At 46.1% G+C, this 22013-nt stretch overlaps 1 protein-coding gene across 3 annotated transcripts in view; it reads left to right on the top strand.

The window, feature by feature from the left end:
- The window catches only part of ATXN7 (ataxin 7), a 137559-nt gene extending 117333 nt beyond the window's left edge, over positions 1-20226 (top strand). For 2 of the 3 annotated variants that reach the window (XM_044253235.1, XM_044253238.1), the window contains 7 exons: positions 26-285; positions 754-836; positions 5305-5570; positions 7098-7296; positions 7656-7777; positions 12370-13345; positions 13591-15367. In XM_044253235.1, coding sequence (XP_044109170.1) covers positions 26-285; positions 754-836; positions 5305-5570; positions 7098-7296; positions 7656-7777; positions 12370-13345; positions 13591-13626 — 1942 coding nt within the window. In that variant the 3' untranslated portion in view covers positions 13627-15367. Of the gene's footprint in view, positions 1-25; positions 286-753; positions 837-5304; positions 5571-7097; positions 7297-7655; positions 7778-12369; positions 13346-13590; positions 15368-16103 lie in introns of those variants that run through there. The other variant, XM_044253236.1, reaches the window with a different exon arrangement.
- The last annotated feature ends 1787 nt before the right edge of the window (positions 20227-22013 follow it).

Genomic DNA, 22013 nt, shown 5'->3' with positions numbered 1-22013 from the left:
GATGCTTCGCTTCCCTCTCTGATAGCATGACGCCCTCTGTCAAAGTGGAAAAGATTCATCCAAAGATGGATGGCACACTACTGAAATCTGCGGTGGGGCCCACCTGTCCTGCTACTGTGAGTTCCTCAGTCAAGCCTGGCCTTAACTGCTCCTCAATACCAAAGCCAACCTTGCCTTCACCTGGACAGATTCTGAATGGCAAAGGGCTTCCTGCACCATCCACTCTGGAAAAGAAGTCTGAAGATAATTCTAATAACAGGAAATTTTTAAATAAGAGATTATCAGGTAACTTCACATTTTCTTGTCTCAGTGTTTCTGTGTCTATTAATTGGGCATTCGTGAGGGAACAGATGGGCTGCTGTCTACAAGTCCTCGCTTTAAGGCTGGTCAGCTTCAGCTTTAGGAGAAAGTTCCTTAAGTAAGACATCTGACCTCTTCACTCTTGCTTTTAAAAGTGCATGTGTCTGTAGGTACTGTAAAACTAGCTTTCTCGGGTGTCTTTGCAAATGGAGAGGTGTAATAGTGCTGATTTGCACGTTCTCTTTTCTGTCAAGTGATGATGGTAGACCCCCGCCCTCTGTGGGGTCTCCTGCTGCTTTGTGGGGCTCACATGTTGTAGATTTTTTCTATTGGTGATGTCATAGATTGTATTCAAGTTAAAAATGTGTCTGTTTCGAGATTTCTCCTTTTGTTTTCAAAATAAAGGAAGGAATGTTTGATGAGCCCTTGGTAATGTCTGTATGCTTTTGACAGAAAGAGAGTTTGACCCTGACATCCACTGTGGGGTCATCGACCTCGACACCAAGAAGCCCTGCACCCGGTCTTTGACATGCAAGGTAGGTGACCTCCTAGATGGCACTGGGAACTCTCCAGTAAGCACAGGAGTTGGGGTCCATGGCATGGCCCCATAAGGCTCTTGCAGCCAGAGGGGAGTGATCTGTGGATTGTTCTGAATTTTGTAAATGAGCGGGTAACTGGATTTCCATGAAGAATGCTTTCAGTTCGGAAAATGCGACATCTTCTGTGATAAGCTGCAGTCAGAAGAGGTGTTTTGCCCCCAGTGAGCTTCTGGTGTCATATCCAGGGGAATACTGTTCTTTCCTAATCAGTCTGTTATTTTCAAAGACTGTTAGTATTTCTGCAGAGAATTTTAATGTGAGAGACTACCCTTTACTGTGGTTTAAATTGTATGGACTTAAAACAAATCCAGGAATTTACTTTGCCTGTGTGTGAATATTCTTTAAAATGCTTGTGTAATGTGTGGTTCCTAAATTTTAAAGAGCCACTTTAAAATCATCTGATTTTGAGATAGACTCATTTTTCCAGTTCTAAGAAAGTACTAGATAACATACGGTCTTACTAAGGCGAAGAAAATGTTATGATCCTCCTTTCTGCCCTGAGTTTTCCTTTCAAATGCCGATATGCTAATAAGAAGGTGGTGTATTTGCTGTATAGTCGGAGTTGCCGTGGAGTGGTGTCAGGGGACCCCTGCATAAATGAGCAGATGTGCTTGTATGCTTTTCTCTGGAGAATGTCTCCAGCTACCCTTCAGAGGGGTTCAGAAACTATCACAGGTCGTTGCTTTAAAGTAATTTAAAAAACACTTGTTTGGAGAAGGGGGTAAGAATTACAAAAATTAGTGTTGTCTTTTAAAAATTTGAATGTGTATTATTGGTGTATTATTTTAAATTTTACCAAAGATTATGTTTGAATAAGGGACTTCAGGTCGTACTCTACCCCCTAACAGTGGAGGAATGATAAAATCCTTCAGAAAGTGTAAATATTGTTTCTAAGTGGTTATTATTTTAGTTTAAATTTCTAATTTAATTTTAGCATGTAGATTTTATTTTACAACAGTGGTGCTGAAGCTTTTTACGGAAAGGTGTTGGCCAGAGCCCCTTTAGATATCTAACTTAAAAAAAAAATCACAAATCGTTTTTCCTGAGGGGGAGGAAATACATATATACATACATACATACATATATATATATATATATATTCTGAATTTTGCATTCTGTCTCAGGGTTCACACATATCTTCACCCCAAGCCCCAACCCTTAAATCTCTAGGCTAAAAACTCCCTTCTCAGGACAAACTGCTTTTATTTTATGTAACATTAGTTGAACACAGAGCACAGTGTGTTGTTGGAAGTTAGCCCCTCGAGCTCTGAAGAGCTGTGGCCTGCTGCAGCAGCTGCAGAGGAATTTATTAGCGCAAGCCTCATCCCGGTACCCCGACCTGGTCCCGATCAGCCGACTGCTCTCAACTCTCTTGTCACCTCCCTGGCTCTCGAGACCCCAGATCTCTCAGTATTAGGGTGCCTGTGGTCGATGAAGAATGCTTGCCTTATCCCAGAGGCTTGGCCTTTAATCATCTCTGGGCATGCCAGTGGACCATAAGCTTTATCAAGTCATAATGTGCAGGATTGACCAGCCTTCTCCCTGAGTCTTTATTGATGGTGAACAGACTTCATACGGGTTCTGTATTGTCGTCTCATCTTCCTTTTTAAGTCATGTGTGCTTTTCGTGTGTTCTGTGAAGGGTGGCGTCCACAGAGCCCCATGCGGGGCCTGCCTTCATGTTAGTATGCATCTGCAGCCCTGGCCTGTCCGAGGTCATCATAGAAGTGGCAGGTCTGCCCTTTCACACATGGCCCTTCCTCTCCTCCTGCCTCTGTTTGCCACTGCTTCTCCCTCTTCCTGTCGCCATTTTGGCCTGCATCTCTTAAGCTGTGGAGGGCTGCCCATGCCCAAGGGCCTCCTTGCTGAATGTCTCCCATGTTGCTGGCTGGGTCTGTCCTGCCTCAGACCGAGAACGTAGTCCTTCCTCTTCGGTGTCTGGGGACCTGCTGCTGCCCACTCTGTCGCTTGTCCACTCTGTCTGCCTGCCACCCTCTCAGGCCCCTCCTCACTTCCTTGTCTGTCTGATATCCTGTTTCATGTCCTCTCTGTCTTTCATGCACATAAAATTTGGCTCTGGTTTCCTTGCCCCTTTGGTCATTGTGGAAAATTTTTTGCATGTATCTGAGCACAGGCCCCATTCTGGGACTCAGTAGATACAGGCTTTAACAGAATCAAGGCACAGCCCCTAGCCCTGAGGGGCTTACAGTCTTATGAATGAGAGGTAGGTTAGCTTCATAATCATTCATATATGTGTGAAGTTACCCCTGATGAGTAACAGGAAGGAAGCCTATGTGTTATGACAGCCTTCAATATCGAATTGAGCAGGGAATCTCAGGCCTCCTTTGCCATAGGAATATGGGCTGAAATCCACATGATTTAACTGGGCACAGAGGGGTGGGAGAAGCCAAGGAAGCAGCATGTGTAAATATTCCATGATGGGGCAGAATAGACATGGTCGGGTCTGAGCCCACCAGGAGGCTGAAGAGCAGGAGCAGGAGGAGGCACTTGGTTACCAAAGGGGTTGGGTGGGGGGGCAGGAGCCTAGTTACATACCCACTCTTTGTCCTGTGATTCCTGGGTAGCCCTCAAGGGTTCTGATGGGGAGAGAGCTCCATAGAAATCCTGGTTATTGTTCAAATCAAGCTAGGGAAATATTGGTCATCTTATGATGACCAACCATAAGATCATAAGATCATAAGATGACCAATATTTCCCTAGCTTGACTTAACTTGGTCTTGCTGTGCTAAGCACCAGAGTCATTCAAAGAAGAAGAATGGCTTCTACATCCGTCTAGAGAGACGGGCGACTGGATGAGTGATATATATTCATTGATTCATTCATTCATTCATTCATCCATTCAACACATAGTAGAGGGCCATAATTTTTACATGCTTTGTTGAAGTATTTCCTGAGTGACAGGTGCAGTATTAGGTAGCTAGAACATAACAAAGTTCCTTCTCTCATTTCAATTACTTTCCTCTGGATATATTACATAGTAAAGGAAATTAGGTAAAACTTGAAAAAGAAGCTAAATCCACTTGTGTACCCATCTATGTCAGCTTCAGTGTGGGGCAGGCATAGTTTGCAGTAGGTCTGTAAGGAGATGGGTCATTAACTAAAGTTCAGAAGGACAGTAAAAAGCCTAATTCCCCTTCAAGCCCTTAAATTATATCAAGCCTCTAAGCTTCTGGAGCAGTAATACATTTGTATAATGTGTAAGGCCATAAACACACACCAAGTACTTTTGTGTTACGTTTGTAACATGGAAGAATGGAGGAAGTTTGTAGATGAATTATATTTGCAGCACGTGATTTGTGGCCACTGTCTCCTTAAACGTTTTTTACAGACTAGGACTCCGCAATAGGCAATAGTTAACTAGACTTTATCTTCTTCTAGGAATAGTATTAGCCCCAAGTTAGCCTTCGAAAACAAACAGGAATTATCAAATGCATCTGGAGCATAGACATTTTTTATTATAAGATATGCCTCAGGCACGGGTTGTTGTTGGTTACCCTGCCGGGATTGACCTCCTTTTTCTCAATGTGCCTATTTCCTAATTCTGAAATAGATGTTGTCTTAAGATTCAGAAATACTGTCTGTCCCATTTTCTTGATCTACGTAGTGTGTCTGTCTGTAGGGACTGACTCCGCTTCATCTCTTCCAGCTCACACTTTCTCCTCTCAGCCTTGTAGTCTTTGCTTCTCTCCAGGCTTCCTCTTCCAAAGCAGTCCCCACCTCCAGGATGCTTTGAGCCACTTTCACTCTTGACATGGCATTTTCACTGGAAGAGAGAAACACTTGTCTAATTTTTTACTCCCCGGCTGCTACTGAAAAAGGAGTCTCTGGTACATTGTTTTAAAGTAAGCTCTGTGCCCAATGTGGGGCTTGAACTCACGACCCCAAGATCATGAGTCATGTGCTCTACTGACCGAGCCTGCCAGGCACCCCTCTGGGACATGTTTATGGCCTAAGTGTTTATTCCCTTTTAGTATTTAAAATCTAAATGGGCCAAGAGGGATTTTTCTGTTTGAGCTAGTAAGAGCCCTGATAAATAAACTGTTACAATGGCATGGAGCATGAGTACCTAACACCTGTTTGTATCTACTGTTTGCCATTCACTTACATACCAGGTGGCACAGCTAACATTCCTTCTTTCTCCTGGTGGAAGCAACATCACCACATTCTCATGTATTTGGAGCCTGGGATATATGCTTCTATTCTAGCAAAAGAAAAAAGGTCACACTCCTATGATTTTTAGCTTATCAAATGGTGAGCAGCCTTTAACTGTGCTATGGTCCAGATTGTTGTTGGTGGTTTTTAATTGGAAATGGTGTTTTTGAATATATGATGAAGAAATAATTATTGATGAGATTCCTCAGTTTCTGTATTTTTTTGGTCTGTAGACACATTCCTTAACTCAGCGGAGGGCTGTCCAGGGTAGAAGAAAACGATTTGATGTGTTATTAGCCGAGCACAAAAACAAAACCAGGGAAAAGGAATCGATTCGCCATCCGGACTCTCAGCAACCAACGCAGCCTCTCAGGGACCCGCAGCCCACCCCTCCCAGACCTTCCCAGGAGCCACACCAAAACTCTCACGGAGTGATTCCTTCTGAATCAAAGCCTTTCGTAGCTAGTAAACCTAAACCTCACACCCCCAGTCTTCCAAGGTAAGCCAAATCCTCCAGTTCTCTCCCTTTTCCAGAGAAAAGACTTGCATACGCTCTAAAACCCCAGTATAGTCATGATATTGAGGAGTGTACGTCACACTCACTCTAAGAAGATGAGAGATTTTTCTAATTGGGTTTTAATTTAAGGAAAAAAAATTGTTGAGTTCATCAGTCAGTTTCAACCAGGGCTCTTCTTGGCCAAATGCAAGCAGCAAAAAGAAGCCAGAATGATCTCCTCCACCCCTGCTCAGCTTCTGGGGTCTCTTAACCCCACTGAGGCGGGCTGAGACTTGGGTCCTGACTGCAGGTTAGTGCCTGGACATCTCACACGGCTTTGGCAGCGTTTTCCCATTCACTTGTCTCAGTTCTTGAAAAACACAGCAGTGGGAGTCCTTGCTGGGGATGGGCATTCAGCCTGAGTTTTTACAGCATCCATTTATCAGCCTGTTTTTTCATTCATTCATTTGAGACCTGGGCCTAACCACGTACTAGGCATTTGAGCTGTTTTGTAAGCGATGATCTCAAGAGTGTTTTACGAGAACTTAATGCACATTCCTTGGAGACAGTGAAGGTGTACTTGAATATATGTGTCTTTGTGCTTGTGTATTTAACCAAGTTGAAGTAAAGGACTTTGTCCCCAATTTCTAGAGGGAAGGGAAAGAGAAAGGCACAGAGAATGAGGGCCTTCCTTGCCAGCCATGGGCACCAAGGGCTTCTGCTTAGGGACGTGCCAGCCTCTGGCCACTGTGCCCAACCTTTCCCCCTCATGTGCCTGTTCCTTAACATGGTCGCGTGACGGGTGGAAGTGGCTGTCCATGGAGACCCATGTGTAGTTGAGCTGCTCCAACATGGGCCCTCTGGTCTGTGAGAAGCACGGCGGGGAAGCCGTCGGAGACGGCGCCCCAGAACGTGGCCAAGCCCAGGCTGTCCGTTCCTTGGCAAGTCCTTTCTTTGGCCATCTTCTCATTGAAATTTTTCCATCTGTAAAAAAGTAAACTTAGTTCTAGAAGCACCAGGCATTCATACATGTAGGAAGCCTACAGTACCGCCCGAGTGGTAGGCTGTACACTGTCCACAGCGGGTGGTCATGCTGCCTCCTCCTTTGATCACCTCTGGTCCCTCTCAGGCTTAGAGCACGTTGCCATTTATCTCATTTATTGCCTCAGTAACCCAAGTCTAGGTGAAATTTGAAGAGGAATCAAAGAAATACTTCTCTTAAGTTCCACTTCTATTTCCTCTTCTTTGGGGAAACTAGGAAGAGGCCCTGAGCCACTCGATCGGCTATAGAAAGGAGAACCATTTGCAAGTTACCTCTGGGTAGAACTGGTAGACAGTTCCTGTGACATCGTGCGGTTCAGGAGAGTGGATTCTTCACTCCCCGGCCACCTGATCAGCATCTGTTGCCCCAGTGCTAGTGGGGGACCCCAGACCTCCCTAGGTGGTCTCAGACACGTTGTTGTATCTGGGTTAAGGCGGCTGATTCCCAGATGTGTGATCTGATCAGTGCTGCACTTTCTACTCACCAAGGCCTCCAGGCTGCCCTGCTCAGCAAGGTGGGAGTGCCCCCATTGACCCTCCTCCAGTCCATGAATCTCCACACCCTCCCCTGCCTGCCACTGAGCCAGCTTCTCGGTTATCCAGTGAGGAGGGAGAAGGCGATGACAAAGAAGAGTCTGTTGACAAACTGGACTGTCATTATTCAGGTCATCATCCTCAGCCAGCATCTGTAAGTTCCACATGCACCCCCGTGTTGACCCTCCCCACGCAGCAGGGACAGGGCACTGCAGGGGGGCGTGCCAGGGGCCTTGGCATGCCCGTTCTTGTGGGAGACGTGGTCAAGGTGTGAGAGCAGCTCAGAACAGGGTGCCCCAGAGGCGGCATGCACTCTCTCCTGGGACACTCGTGCTTCTCCCTGTCTCTTCCATGAAACTCAGGGCTAGGCATCTTCACTCTCATGCTTCACAGCCTACGGTACTCAGAGTAAGCTCTTTCATGGTTAGCTCCTTTTCTGAAGGCGAGAGAGCCCTCACCTCCTGGGCTGCTGGCAGAGTTAGCAAGCACGCGTGGTTGTGCTCTTTCTTGCAGTTTTGCACATTCGGGAGCCGGCAGATTGGAAGAGGCTATTACGTGTTTGACTCCAGGTGGAACCGGCTTCGCTGCGCCCTCAACCTCATGGTGGAGAAGCATCTGAATGCGCAGCTGTGGAAGTGAGTGCCTGTCCTGCCACTCCGGGGGTGCGGAGAGGGGCCGACTTTACCTGGTGCTGCATCCTCTCCTTACGGGACTGACTTAATAATGATGATGGTGATGATGATTCAGTAAGCTTATCTAAAGATGTATTTATGTTAGAGTGAGCAAACAGGGGGAGGGGCAGAGGGGACGAGGGAGAGAGAATCTCGGGCAGACTCCCCGCTGTACACGGAGCTTGATGGAGGGCTCCATCCCACGGCCATGAGACCATGACCTGAGCGAAATCAAGAGTCTGGCACTCAACTGACTGAGCCACCTGGGCACCATAAGATAAGCTTATTTAAAATGAAAACACGGCCTCTGACTGTCCCTGAGAAGGCCCCTCATCACTCATTCATTCATTTACTCTGAGCAGGTGGGTCTTGCTCTGGGTGCTGTGGTTCCAGGCAGAGGGACTCCCACATGTTGGGGGAAACACAAAAACCACTAAACAGAAAATCAGTAGAGGTTGTAGCTTGTCAGAAGGGAGATCCTGGAAGCACCAGAAACCACTGGCACTTACTGAGAGTTTATTGTATTCCAGACAACTTAGATTTAATTTTCACGGTATGCCATCTTGGAACACCTTGATTATCATTCTTTTACAGATAATGAAACCAAGAAGCATGGTCACACAGCGAGTTGGTGGTAGGGCATCCAGGATTTGGATCCAGAGGCAGCTTGGTTCCAAACAAGGAGCTGAGATGGGAAAACAAGAAGCCAGAGGGATTCAAGGAAAGCCTTGCTGAAGAGGCGATCCTTAAACTGAGATGGATGGATGAGAAAGAGCAGCCCATAGGATGGTGGGATAGAGTGGGCTATAGGCAGAAAGAACCGTATGTGTCAAGGTCTTGAGTCAGAAAAGATCATGGCCTGTTTGAGAAAAAGCAAGAAAGCAAGCATGCTATAAGATGAAACTCAAGAAGCTGGCAGGGGCCAGATGACCCTGAAATTGATTCTGAGTGTAGTAGGGAGCTGCTGAAGGTTTCAGGAAGAGGAGCCATGTGCTCTGATTTACAGCATGAGATAAGATGGTCATCTTATATGCCATGATGTGTGCTAGTGTTTCCTACATGGGATTAAGTGGAAGAAGAGTTTCATGGCCAAAAGGCTCAGCTTTTTCTGAAGTGAAATAGTTTTCATTATTGCAGGACTTCTCAGAGCCTTTGTAACTCTCAAAGCAGGGAATACCATGTATAATGTAGAACATCTCCCAAGTTCTTTTGACTTGGGAACCTCTTTTAGGGGAGAATCTTACAGAACTGATGTTTGGCAGACCCTACTTCGGGAAACCTTGAGTTTTGCTAAAGGAAGGGAGCTGTCCATTTGTCCACATGTCATTCCATAGTCTCCATTTGAGCATCATTTACTAGAGCTTTCTTGAGAGGACTTTGCCAGTACATCCATTTGCCTTGCTGCCTTGGTTCCCCCAGAAGGTCAGAGGAGGCTGGTCAGAGGCCTCAGACAGTCCACAGTCTGAACTAGCCTCATGGTCATTAATGGGACTTGAATTTATTCTCTTAGAAAATCAGATCCAGAGCAGTGCTGCTCTGTTTTTCTAGTTCACATTTCTTCCTGGTTTTTACTAGGTAAGTGGCTCCTTTTCCCTCTTTATGAAGGAACTTTGTCCTTGCCTAGAAAATGAATCAGGGCACTGGTTTGTTGGGATTCTGGGAGGGTCTCTCCACATCAGGAAACCCCCAGATAGGTGAAATCTCAGCTGCTTATTTCTGCAGACTACCTGTTAGGACTTGAAGAGCTCATTGAGCTTCCTATGGGTTTAGTGTACTCCCAAGAGTTTCAAAGGGTGCTCAGAAAGACTTACTTCCATTAGACTGATAAATGGTTTATGGCCAGCAGTTGGGGTGAATATGGTTTCAGTTCATAATGGCTTGTGGGGGGAGGTTTTTGTTTTTGTGCCGTGACCTCTTGAAGATGCATGATCATGAGGTTGTCTCCACTGTCTCTCTGTTTTTTCTGTCAGAGACTGATGGCCTTATCAGTCACTTGATCCCCAGCAAGGAGGACATCATGGCTTTCCATTAACGTGAACTTTGGTTTTAGAAAAGCCAGTACAACTGAGACGTTTTGCTCAGTGATGAGCTGGCACACAGGCCTGGGGCAGACAGGAGCTTGGAGGAAGGTAGGAAGGTGCTGGGCAGTAAGGCCGGCCAGTGCAGACGAGCTTCTCAGGCAGCTCCTGAAACTTGCCGCAAGGAATTCAGCATTTCTCAGCTCGAGAATGGGCTTCAGGTGGCATCTTTGACTTACTCAGGGAAACTCCCAGAGTGGCTCAGCCAAAAGTCCTCCCTTCCAGGAGGTCCCCTACTTTCAGTGGCAGTCTTCTCAGTCTCTTTAGTTACATGTTCCGCTTCATTTGGGGAGAAGTGAAAATGGGATTTGAGTATGGCCGTGAAATAAGTCATCTTCAGTGTATGGAGTCTGAACACTGGTGAAATTAGACTAGCTCTTCCTCTGGAGCATGGCCATGACCCCAAAGGCCAGTTTTGAGCTCCTGTGATTTTTTCAGCTGCTTGTCCACTGTTGGTTGGGGACCGCTATTCCACACATCCTAAATCCTAAGGAAGGGATAGGATTTTTCTTTGGTGGTTGGGTGGGGGAAGGGGGAGGGTAGAGTGGGAGAGAGTGGTACTTAGTTTTCTAGATTGCTAATAAATTCACTGGGGTTAAAAAAAAAAAATAATAATGAATGTAAAGAGGTGTACAGTTCAGAGTTTTACACTCCCACCCACCTCCCCAGACAGGAGCATTTTTATTAATTGCTTGTATATCTTTACCGAATTCACTTATACAGACATAGGTCTGTACAACTTTATAATCTCTCTTTATCATGTTTTTATACAAAAGGTAATGAATGACTTAAAAGAGTTTGTGTGTGTGTGTGTGTGTGTGTTTATGTTTGTTGTATTTTTTTTTTGTTTGTTTGTTTGTTTGCTTGTTTTTCATCAGGAACCAGTGTCTTGTGCAGAGAGATCCACATCTCTCCCAGTCTGGAAGCTTTTCCTTTTCCCAGGATTTAGTTCCAGCAGCCTGGTCTTCAGGCTTCATCTCCCTAAGCCACCTGGTGGCCGCGAGGAGCCACTGCATGCCATGAGCGGGGGCGGTGCTGCACCCACACATTCAGAGCAGGGCTTCTCAGACGTGCCAGTGCCCTCAGATTACCTGGGGGTCTTGTTGAGATGCAGATTCTGATGAAGTAGGTGTGGGTGGGGTGCCAGGGTCTCCTCATTTCTCATAAGCCTTTCAGATGGTGTCCGTATTTGCCCTCTGTGAGAAGCATCGGAATAGAGCCCAGCTTCTCAGTTTGTTCTTCATTTTGGAATCCCTCAGAGATTGAGAAACTTCCCATGTCTGGACCCTGCCCCACAGGGATCTGGGTGTGGTCGGTCTGGATGCAGGGATCCCTGGGAGCAGAACAACACTCCTGAATGGGGTGGTTACAGCTGGTAAATATGCAGTCAATAGTTGTTTTTATTAATAGCTGTAGGTCTCACAGAGCATTTGGAAAGCACTTTGGCAGCAGTTAGGACACCTCTCACCTGGAAGATGAGGAGCTGGTGCTCCAGCTGGCCTGGACCCCCTAGAGTCTCCCCATAAAGTCAAGAGCAGTCCCGTCTTGACATGTGCTTTTTATTCAGGCCATTTTCTGTGTTGTCACCTGGGTGTTAATTCTGCCGTAGGGGTTGTTGAAATTCTGATGCTGGCATATTTTAAAATCAGAGCAAAACCAAAAGGGGACCTCTCTGGTTTGCCATTTGAATGACACTCTCATCTTCAGATAGATACCTAACCCAAACATTATTGACAGAATACTTTGTTCCAACACTGTGATTGGGAACCCCCAGAGATGGGATTCAAGCCATAGGTAGGACCTAGCAGTTGCTATTAAATCACTGTGGCTTTCCTTTTTCCTCATTTGTTCGTGAATTCCCTCAACATTTGCATGCCTCTAGTATTCATAGCACCATGCTGGGCACTGCGGTACAGTTATAAATATGCCGTGGACTGTTCTGTCTGTAGGGAAGTTAGCCCACGATCAGCAGTCACTTGTGGGAACTGCCTTGAATGCCCCCAAGTCTGGGGATGGGCAGTGTGAGTCCCTGGAGAACCAAGCAAGTCAAGATGGTCAGGACAGATTTTCTAAGAAAATGACAATGGTCTGAAACTGAGGGCTGAGCCGAATATGGAGTCAGAGCATTGTAGGTGGAAAATGGACAGTGCCTCATGTCCAGGCCTGTTCTGAGATGTAAGAAAGGTCAGTAGGTGGAATCTGGGAATGGGTTGGAGGGGGGTGGATGGGAGGAGGCAGTGTGGGGCTAGGGACCTGCAGGGAGTGAGGCCCGCGTGCTTTACAGACCATTGCTCTGAGAGCCCGAGGAAGGCATGAAGGAATTGAAGGAGAGAAGTGGCGGGAAGGACGGGCTGTGCATTTCAGGTGAATCCCTCTGACAGGTGTGTGCTGCTCAGTGCCAGAGGTAAAGGGCACGTCCATCTCCAAGTTTCTGGGAATGGCTGTGGTGATTCTTATTGCCCTCTCTCTTCTTCACAGGAAAATCCCGCCGGTGCCCACCACCACACCCCCCGTCTCTACACGTGTTCCTCATCGGACAAACTCTGTGCCGACGTCACAGTGTGGGGTCAGCTATCTGGCGGGAGCCACTGTGTCGGCCTCCCCCGTCCTGCTCTCGTCCACCTGCATCTCCCCGAACAGCAAATCGGTACCAGCTCATGGCACCACACTAAATGCGCAGCCCGCCGCCTCTGGGGCAATGGATCCCGTGTGCAGTATGCAACCCAGACAAGTGTCCTCTTCCTCCTCGTCCCCCTCCACGCCCTCAAGCCTATCCTCGGTGCCCTCGTCCCCTATGTCCAGGAAACCTCAGAAGTTGAAATCCAGCAAGTCTTTAAGGCCCAAGGAGCCTTCTGGTAACAGCACTAACTGTCACAACGCCAGTAGCAGTACCAGCGGTGGCTCAGGAAAGAAACGCAAAAACAGTTCCCCACTGTTAGTTCACTCTTCCTCCTCCTCCTCCTCCTCCTCTTCTTCTCATTCCATGGAGTCTTTTCGGAAAAACTGTGTGGCGCACTCTGGGACTCCCTACCCCTCCACGGTAGCATCTTCCCACGGCGTGGGCCTCAACTGTGTGGTAAATAAGGCAAACTCGGTGAGTGTCCGGCACGAGCAGTCAGGGAGGGGCCCCCCGGGGGGGAGCCCTGCCGAATCCATCAAGAGGATGAGTGTGATGGTGAACAGCAGTGACTCCACGCTTTCTCTTGGCCCATTCATTCACCAGTCCAGCGAGCTGCCCGTCAACTCCCACGGCAGCTACTCACACTCTCACACTCCTCTCGAGAGACTGATCGGAAAGAAACGGAAGTGCTCGCCCGGCTCCAGCAGCGTCAACAACAGCAGCAGCAAACCCACAAAGGTTGCCAAATTGCCAGCCATGAACAACGTCCACATGAAACACGCGGGCACCAGCCCAGGGGCACAAGGACTGACGAACAGTTCCCTCCTTCATCAGGTAGGAAATGGACTGTGAGCCCTGTGGGGTGCCCATTTCCTCTCCCTCAAGCTCTTTGGCCAGCTCAGAGATCGAGGTGGTAGGGTTGGTTGGTTTGCCTGTAAGCATGTGGCCAGCTTCATGGTCTCTCTTCAAAGGAAGAGTTCATGGCCATGTGAAGGTAAAACAGAGTTTCTCTGCCAGGATCTCCTAAGACTCGGAAGATGCTCCCGGGTAAGGAAACCATGAAGCGCATTTTATTTTAGCAGGTAGGGCCACAGAAGCCATCCCACGTGACGTGACGGCAGCAGACCCAGCACCGCCCGTGGGTGCAGGCCCGGGGAGCGCATGTCTAGGGCACCGTTCAGGGAGGACGCAGGCTGTGATCTCCTGGAGACTGGTTCTCTCGCTTGCTCCTCTGAAGAAAGCTGGCCTGCAAACCCCCTAATCTAGAAAGGAATGGGTTACATTTTTGAAAGAAAGACCTTTTAATAATCTTCCTATCAAAGGACTTCAGATTTTCCAGTTAACTCTCACCTTATCTTTTCTCCCGGTTTTCCAGGGAGGCAGGGAAGTGGCAGTAAGTGTGGGCAGAGCTGAAGACTAAAATCTCATTTCAGTGAAGAGATGGGAAGGCAGTGTGAATGCAGGCAGTGTGAATGCAGAGCAGTGGCCAGCTGGGCGTCAGATTCATAGTGACCCGTGGCTGTGCCTTGCGCTCTTTGCTCCCCACTCCTCCCCAGTTCCCGTCCTCCCCTCCCCCTCTTCTCCTAGAGCCGATGCCTCTAGCTTCCGTTGCTCTAAGTGTCCATCCACGTCTCATCCTGTCACTCATCAGCGTGTCTCCTCCCCTTGCCTGCACACGGGGCTGTCCACAGCACCCCCGGAGCCCTGGGGTACAGTGCAAGGTCCTTCTGTCCTGTCCTTCTGTCTTCCTCCTCTGCAGAACTTCACTCAGTGGGCAGGTTGGGACTTCTGCAGAACTTTCCAGGACGTTTCCTGCAGCAGTAGCGCGCCCTCCCACGGTCTGTGTGCATGAATGCCCACTGCCAAAGGTGCGGGCAAAGAACTACCCAGGAATTGAAGGAGCAGCTGTTTAAACTCTTCTCTTTGAGCCTTGAGGCTATAGGGGCTGTTTGTGTGTTGCGTGGCTCTTTGAGCAAGGGGTCCCTGGACATGTGAAAATGGGCTTCTACCATTTGGTTTATAGTTATTCATTAGAGTTTATCAGCATAAAAGTACGGTGCAAATACTGCAGAAAGTGGTAACAGCCAGCCATGCTTGAAAAATTTCCTTCTGAGTGTAGTTTCCTGATTCTCTGTGAACCTGGGGGAGGGATGTTCCCTTGTGTTGCGATGCCCCACGTGTTCTTTGACTGCGTGCGCCTGGCTTCCCGTAGACAGCACTTCCAGCCCTTGGTGCCCACAAGTCACAGAAAGGAGAGGAGGAGGCTGGCGGGCGCAGCAGAGGTGAACAGTGCTTTTGGAAAATGAGGGAATGGGAGCCCATCTGCACAAAGCAGGTGCTCACAGAAACTTGTCACCCATTTCGAAGAAAGTGCAGATCTGGACTCAGCATGAGAAAGTTCGGCCGTGTTTAGAAGTTATGTAGTGTGTTGTTTTGAAATCTAATACAGCGCACATATCTGCTGACCAAGTTTGGCTCCTCCCGTTTACCGCTTCTGGGGAGGGCCCTGCCTCACTAGGACAAACAGTCTGAGTCTGGGTTCTTAAAATTAGTTTCATCCTAAGTGTGTATTTGGGAAAGATTTCCCCTGTGCAGTAGAAAACTTTTTATTGTGCTTCATGAATCTGGGGGTGGGGGATGGCTAGAGATTGGAGGATCAGTGAACCCCCAAAAAAGTGTTAGGTATCTTCAGTGTCTGTGCTCATTTATCTGCAGGAGGGATCCTATATAGCTTTCATCAGATTCTCAAAGGTATCCATGACTCCCAAATGCTGTAGAGAACGGCGCCCTTAGAAGAGTAGGGGCCTTACCTCCCTGTATCTTGTAGAGCTGATTTTAAGATTTAATTAATTTATATTTGAGGGGTAGGGTAGAGCAGAGTGAGAGAAGAATCTCAAGCAGACTCTGTGCTGAGGGTTGAGCCCAACACAGGACTTGATCCCATGACCCTGAGATCACCACCTGAGCCAACACCAAGAGTCAGATGCTTCACCAACTGCACTACCTGGGTGCCCCTTGTGGAGGTGGTTTTAAAACAGAGAAAACTGAGCTGGTTGAAGACCCCTAAACAAGGGAATGGGTGTGGTGGGCCGTACTGGGAAGCCTGGGGGCTTGGCAGCTTCCCCCAGCCAGCCCCCAGTCTGCTTGTGGCCTCTACCGCCCAGGAGTTCAGTAGCTCCCTGTGGATCACTGGGGGCCTGAGTTTCCCCCACCCCAGGCATGGGTACTTGGGTGTGAGTTCTTATACTGGTGTGGAGGCCTTGTTCAGTTCTCAGCTGACAACCTGGAAGACCTTCAAGGAAATGAAATCAGTAAATAAAACCAGAAGGCAAACAATGAGAGCCTTTTCTCTAAGCTAGAAACCTGGCCTGCCTCTCTTCTAGATGGTTTTCTAAAAGTCAGTCTTTTAGAATGATTGTGCCCAAGTGGCTAAGGCCAAACTGTTTAGCTGAGCGCTCCCAGTGTCCCCCAGTCACCAGAGAGAGCCGAGCAGTGTGTGGCCTTCGGGATGCTCTGTTGGGCGGCAGGGCGGGGCCGCGCACACCTGCTTACTTACCTTTTCATTGTTTCCCTACCCCCTCTTTTTTGAAAGCCAAAGGCACGTCCCTGACAGCTGAAAATAGCGCGGGGAGGAATAATCTGGACACTTTTGACGACAAGTTACACCTCCACTCAGCACTATGGACTCCACGATGCCTTTGAGTCTGTTTTCCCAACCTCCTGTGGGCCTCGAGGGTAGAATCTGCCGGGCTGTTGTTGTAACAAGGATTCCCCTGAAGCTCTGTCTGTAGCAGTGAGTACTTGTAAAGGACACTGGATCAAGTTCAGCCACTGAGTTGCTTCTGTCAGTGTTAAAGTGGCCTGGACTGCTTGCTGCCCATCTGTGAGAAGCTGTTGCTTTGTTTTTTAACTTGCAGTAAATCATGGAGCCGCTCTTTGAGTAGATTGGCTGGGCGAAAGAATGTCTTGGCAAGAGCATTACTGTAGACTTTTCTCCCTTCTTCCCCCTTCCTGTCCCAGTTCTTTTTTTACACTGTCTCCTGTACGTCACCCTCCAGCAGTGAGGTGCCCTGTCTGGAGACACGTTCCAGAGGAGAGCAGAGCTGCGCCCTGAGCAGCCCTCCAGAGAAGGGATGTGCTGTTAGGTTTTTATAGCAATGTTCCGGGTATGGAATATGGACATGAGCGCAAGGCACCGTGACAAAATAGCCTGTATTTCCCCCAGCCTTTTCTAACTTACAAACTGGTTTCAAGCCATCGACGCCCAGAGAGCAAGTATACCACACTTTAGAGGCTTACTTTTCATGGTACAAAAGCAATTCTATGTAATTTCTTTCCTTCTTTTCTTTTCTTTTTTTTTTTTTCTTAAGGAAATGCAAATGCAAATTAGTTTTGATAATGGAAAGCCAAATTTTGGTTGGGGAATGGGGTGGGTAGATAAAATCACTATGGGGGGCGTGTTTTTCCAAGATTTCCAAAGAGATGGAATTTTTTATCCTTTAAGTTTTCATGTTATACAGAAAGGCAGATTGGGTTGGTTGCCCTGCCCAGTTTCCTGGTTTTAAAAACTTGCCTTTGTTAAGTGAAATGATTAGGATATAGCAGAAACTGTTCCTCACGGAGTCATTAATATATTAAGTGTTTCCAGGGCATCGTGCGCATTACCCTCAGTCTCTGTGGCGACTGGCCTGGAACTCCGTATACATTTCTGCTTTGAGCACTCCCCCTTTTGTGTGTCTCTCTTCCTCTCCGTAGGTTCATCTGGATGCCGTTGGGTAGGGAGCAGGCACCCAGGGAGGGGAGTAGGCATATGTGTACACATGTCCAGGCCAAGGTGATGGGATGCATACACTTTCCTGCAAACCCTTCTTTCTGGTGATTACTACCAGCCATCTTCCAGAGAGAGTTTGGAGTCCCTCGAGGTTATTTATTTATTTATTTATTTTTTTGAGTACCCCATCCCAAAAGAAAGAGCTTCCTGTGTTAAAACTGTCATTGCTTGAGAAGGTCTCATTGCATTGGGGAATGAGCTGGGGCATTTGAGCTGGTGATTCCATGATCACAGCTCCTGAAACAAGAACCCAGGCACTTTTCCCTAGAGGAACACTTAGAGTTACCGAACACCACAGGGTACATTTCCCCGGGCTCTGATCACTGCTCTGGGCAGGGCCTGGGCAGAGCCAGTCAGTGCATCCTTTCTTTGCCTACAGTTCTTGGGTTACAAACATCAGTTTCAGGGAATTTCAAGTCAACAACAAGTAGAATGAATGAATAAATACTTGGTTACCAGCCTAATAATGTGAATTGCTACAGATTTATTCTTATTATGTAAGACAACAAAAACTTTATGCAGATACGTTAGCTATAAATTGATGTAAAATATTGATTTTTTTTTAAAGGAAGGGGAGAAGAGTATCTTGTTCACTTATTATGCAATCAGTAAATATTTTTTAAAAAATGATACTATAGGAGAGCTTAGTAAGGAGAGCGTATGGAGGGGCCAGTTTGGTATAGTTAGGAGAAATCAGTCTGGGGTTCCATCCCAGTGGAGGGAGAGAACGGAGGTAAGAGGGAATCAGAACGTACTTGGTTGATTTCCTTGGTGACAAGTGCAATGGGGATATGGGTAGAAATTATTTTCAGAGCCAAGGGGACTTGATGGTTATAAATAAAGTTGCTTTTAGCGATGGAATTTATAGACAGATCATGTTGTTCCGAAAGATGTGAATAGGATCCATGATAGCAAGTTGATTCAGAATTCTGTAGATATTTAGATAAGCGAGTGTTGATCATTTGATTTCTTAGACTGAGGTTTTAATTGGATTTCATTATGTCTCCCGGTAGTACACAGATCATCGGGATTAGGAAATTAGCCATTTTGGATTCTGCCTGCCACAAACAGACCTATTCTAAACAGTGCTATTAAATTTTAGACTGTTCAGATATTTTATTTTCTCCTACAACTACTTTTTATTATAATGAACAATTAAGACCATTTAAAACACGGGAGTACAAGTATTTTTTTGAATTAAATTAACTTGCAAAAACCAAATTTGCAGTGGTTGGGTTGTTTCTAGACAGACTTTGGTATCAATTTAAAACCAAGATAATTTTTATATTCTTTCCAATAGAATTTCATGACAACTCCTGCAGTTTTCTTAACCTACAAAAGAGAAAAAGTGCTGCATTGATGAACAAAGAATTCTACAAAACCTACTTTTGTATCTTTATTTTGGAATTTCTTGTTCTATTATAAATATGGAAGTATCCCTATTTCAGAAGACATATTTTGTTAAAAATGAATTGTACATATTTAAATATGTATTTTTGCACAGGTCTTTTTTTCTGATATCCTGTTTTGGTACAATTGAGATCATCTAGTATTTATTTATTAATTAATAAAAGTAAATACCTTTTTATAATTTGAAGTGGTTCACTGCCAAGCCAATAGTTCTAGAACCTGCCTCCTTTACAGTTTAAGGGATGTCTCTGTTCTGTGAAAGTCTTTTTGTCCCTTTTAATGTCTCGGGAGCGGATTCGTGCCGATCAAGTGGGCATTGCTTCTCTAGTTGCCTGATTTCCCGATAGACTACACGTAACGAAGTGACACACTGCTTTTCTTTTGTTTGTGTTTTATGTGTGAGTGTGAGTGCGCATGTGTGCCTGTGCGTTTGTGTGTGCACACTCTGAGCACATGTGTGTTCATGTGTGATGTGGTTTAAAACTAACGGGAAAAACTGAAAGTGCCTGAACCTAGTTTTAAGCTTCGACAGATTCTTTAAAAAGACTTGAATGTTCAGTTCAACTTTTGGAGTTTGCTTTTTCCACCTAAATATTGTTTCTGAAATCTTAGGGGAGGAGTTGAAAACCACCAATGCTGGTAATTTTTATAAGGTATTTTAAAAATTAAGGCCTTTTGGTTCACAGTAATTCAACTGGCGATGGATTGCCTGGTGGCACCAAGGGTTACAGATCTTTTTTTCAGCCAGCGACTTACACAATAGGTCCGTTTTGTTATTCACTCATGAAATACAGAGTTTAAAATAGAATATTTAAAAAATTTTATATTCCAAAAATATAATACAAAGTACCTCTGAGAACATTGAAAAATGTATAATTTGAAAAAAATGTAACTTATAAAGGCAGCTGTCTTCCTGCAAGAGTTCTGTTGCCAAGGAATTCTTACTATCTCTCTGTCCGGGGATGGGGGTGGGTGGGGGCTTTGGAAAATGATTGTTGAAAGTTTCATTGTTTAGCAGAAAATAATCATTTTTACATTTTGTGCAAAACATTCTACATTTTCTGATCATTTAAATGAGCACTACATACTGTCAGTGTGAATGTAGGGCCTTGAAAAGCATTTTGCTGTTTCTTTGAGCTTGGTTATAAAAGCAATCTCCTGTGTTAAAATGTGTGAATAGTTTGATAATTTGTACACGTAATCAAGAGCATCTCAGCTGGACTTTGTGTTGGCTGCTGTATAGAACATGAACAAATGTCAAGGGATAGAAAATTACTTTGGCTATTTAAAAGAGAAGAAATATATAGTCTATTTGTTTTGTAACATGTTTCTGTAAATAAAATAATTTATACTATTTATAAGAAAAGTTGTGCTTTGCTTTATGAGAAATTAGTTTGTGGAACAAACATGTTACTAAATGGGCAATAAAATTAGGACTTCTCAATAAATAAGGTTGGCTGCATGAAATATTTTACATGTTTCTGCCTCGTGATACTAAACCCCTTTCAATCTAGTCTGACTTGTCTTCATTTTTGAATCAGACATCCTTGTGAAGCACCTTTGGTTTCCTTCCCTTCTGTATTAGCTAAGTACAGGGCTTAAGATGTTTCCCTTCTTGGGCACAAGAAGATTTGGAGAAATTAATAATGGGGTAAACTGAACACTATTGCAGGTTTGTCAACCAAGGGAAGTTGATATATTGAGAAACACATTCCGTCTGTATTTGTTTAGGTGTAAATTCGATGGCATGTGGTCAGTTTTCATTTTTCTCCAGAGGTAAGTTTTGTTTCCGTGGCTAGTGGGGTCCCTTCCTTGCTTTTATATACCTCTTCCCTCCTGGAAGTGCAAGTGTGTGCTGGTAGTATTCAGAGCACAAAATCTTGGATCTCTAGAAACTGGGCCAGTTTTTCCATTTGCAAATCATTCTAAGAAATTAAAAAGTATTCTTGTTGCTTAACATAATAAGGGAAGCATCTGATTTGTGTAATGGAGAAAATGTCCGTTTATTACTCTGGTTTCAACCCCCACCACGCCACGGACTTCCCATTCCCTCCTTAGATCAACCAACTCCTAAAATCATTTCTGAGACGCTCCTTTCGCCTCAGGTGTCCTTCTTAAACTTCCTGGGAAGAGGTTCGCTCAGTCTCTTAACCCTTTTTGCTTCATTCCCTTGCAGGTAACCTGGCCATGGACAGCAGGAGACTCTCCCGATTCCAGGAAGGGGGGTTGGCAGGAAGACAGGGGTAGGAAGGTCATTGTCGGCAGAGAGAGCAGTCCGGGCAGGCGCAGCTGGGAACAGTGTGGACAAGAACCATTCTGGGTGAAGCCTCTGGAAAGGAGGGGCTGGAGGTTGCAGAAGTCGGCACTAGATTGCCAAGGACCTGAAGTGTCATGGGGCCTTCAACCTCAGGAATGTACAGTTGAACCAAACGTGATTGTCACAGCCCAGAGATTTTCGGGACCCAGTGCCAGGGTGCTGCAGGTGTCAGAAGTAAAAGCCGTTCACATCTTTCCCTTTTTCTTGTACTTCTCTGTCTTTTGCCTCACATGTCATCCTTTATAACTTTCCCTCTTCTGTCTTCCCCCCTCCCCAGCTTAATCAAAAAGCTCTCCCCTAAATCAGACCCACTGCCCTGTCCCCTTCTCATCCCACTTTCTACTCTTTTGGTCTTTTCTGTCTGGTAGGAAACTCTTGCCTCCTGTTGCTGGCGGGAGTTAAACAAACTTACCTTTCACCTTGTAAGACTGTGCGATTCTTGGCACTTCTCACCCCCTTTTCCACAACCAAAGCCCGGGGACCAGAGCTTCCACTGGCAGAGATTGTCTTTCAGGAGAAAGGGAGATGGAGCCAGAGGAAAAGGTTTTCAGGAAGAAGGGTTTTTCCCATCATGGAAGGGCCATCCAGTAACTATGGAGGACAACATGGACAGGTGAGAACCTTGGGACAAGAATAAGGTATGGTGCTGTCATAAAAATCCAGGTCAGAGCTAACTGAGTTTCCAAACTAAGGCAATGACCACAGGGATAAATAGGGGAACTGATGGCCGAGATACCTCACAGGTAGAACCAGCAGGTCCTGAGGTCTCATTATGTTGAACGGTAAGGGGAAGCTTGAATCCAAGGTTAACTAAACTGGTTGATGAGCCTTGTATGTAGTATGATCTATGACAGAGAAGGAGAAATCCACAACGGCTTTGAGTTGCCACTGGGATACTCCTGTTTAGTGCCCAGTGGCTATACGTACAGTCTGGACGGAGCTTA

The sequence above is a fragment of the Neovison vison genome, chromosome 6 (genome assembly GCF_020171115.1).
Source record: "Neovison vison isolate M4711 chromosome 6, ASM_NN_V1, whole genome shotgun sequence".
NCBI lineage: Eukaryota > Metazoa > Chordata > Mammalia > Carnivora > Mustelidae > Neogale > Neogale vison.
This window is presented reverse-complemented; position numbering and strand designations above follow the sequence as displayed.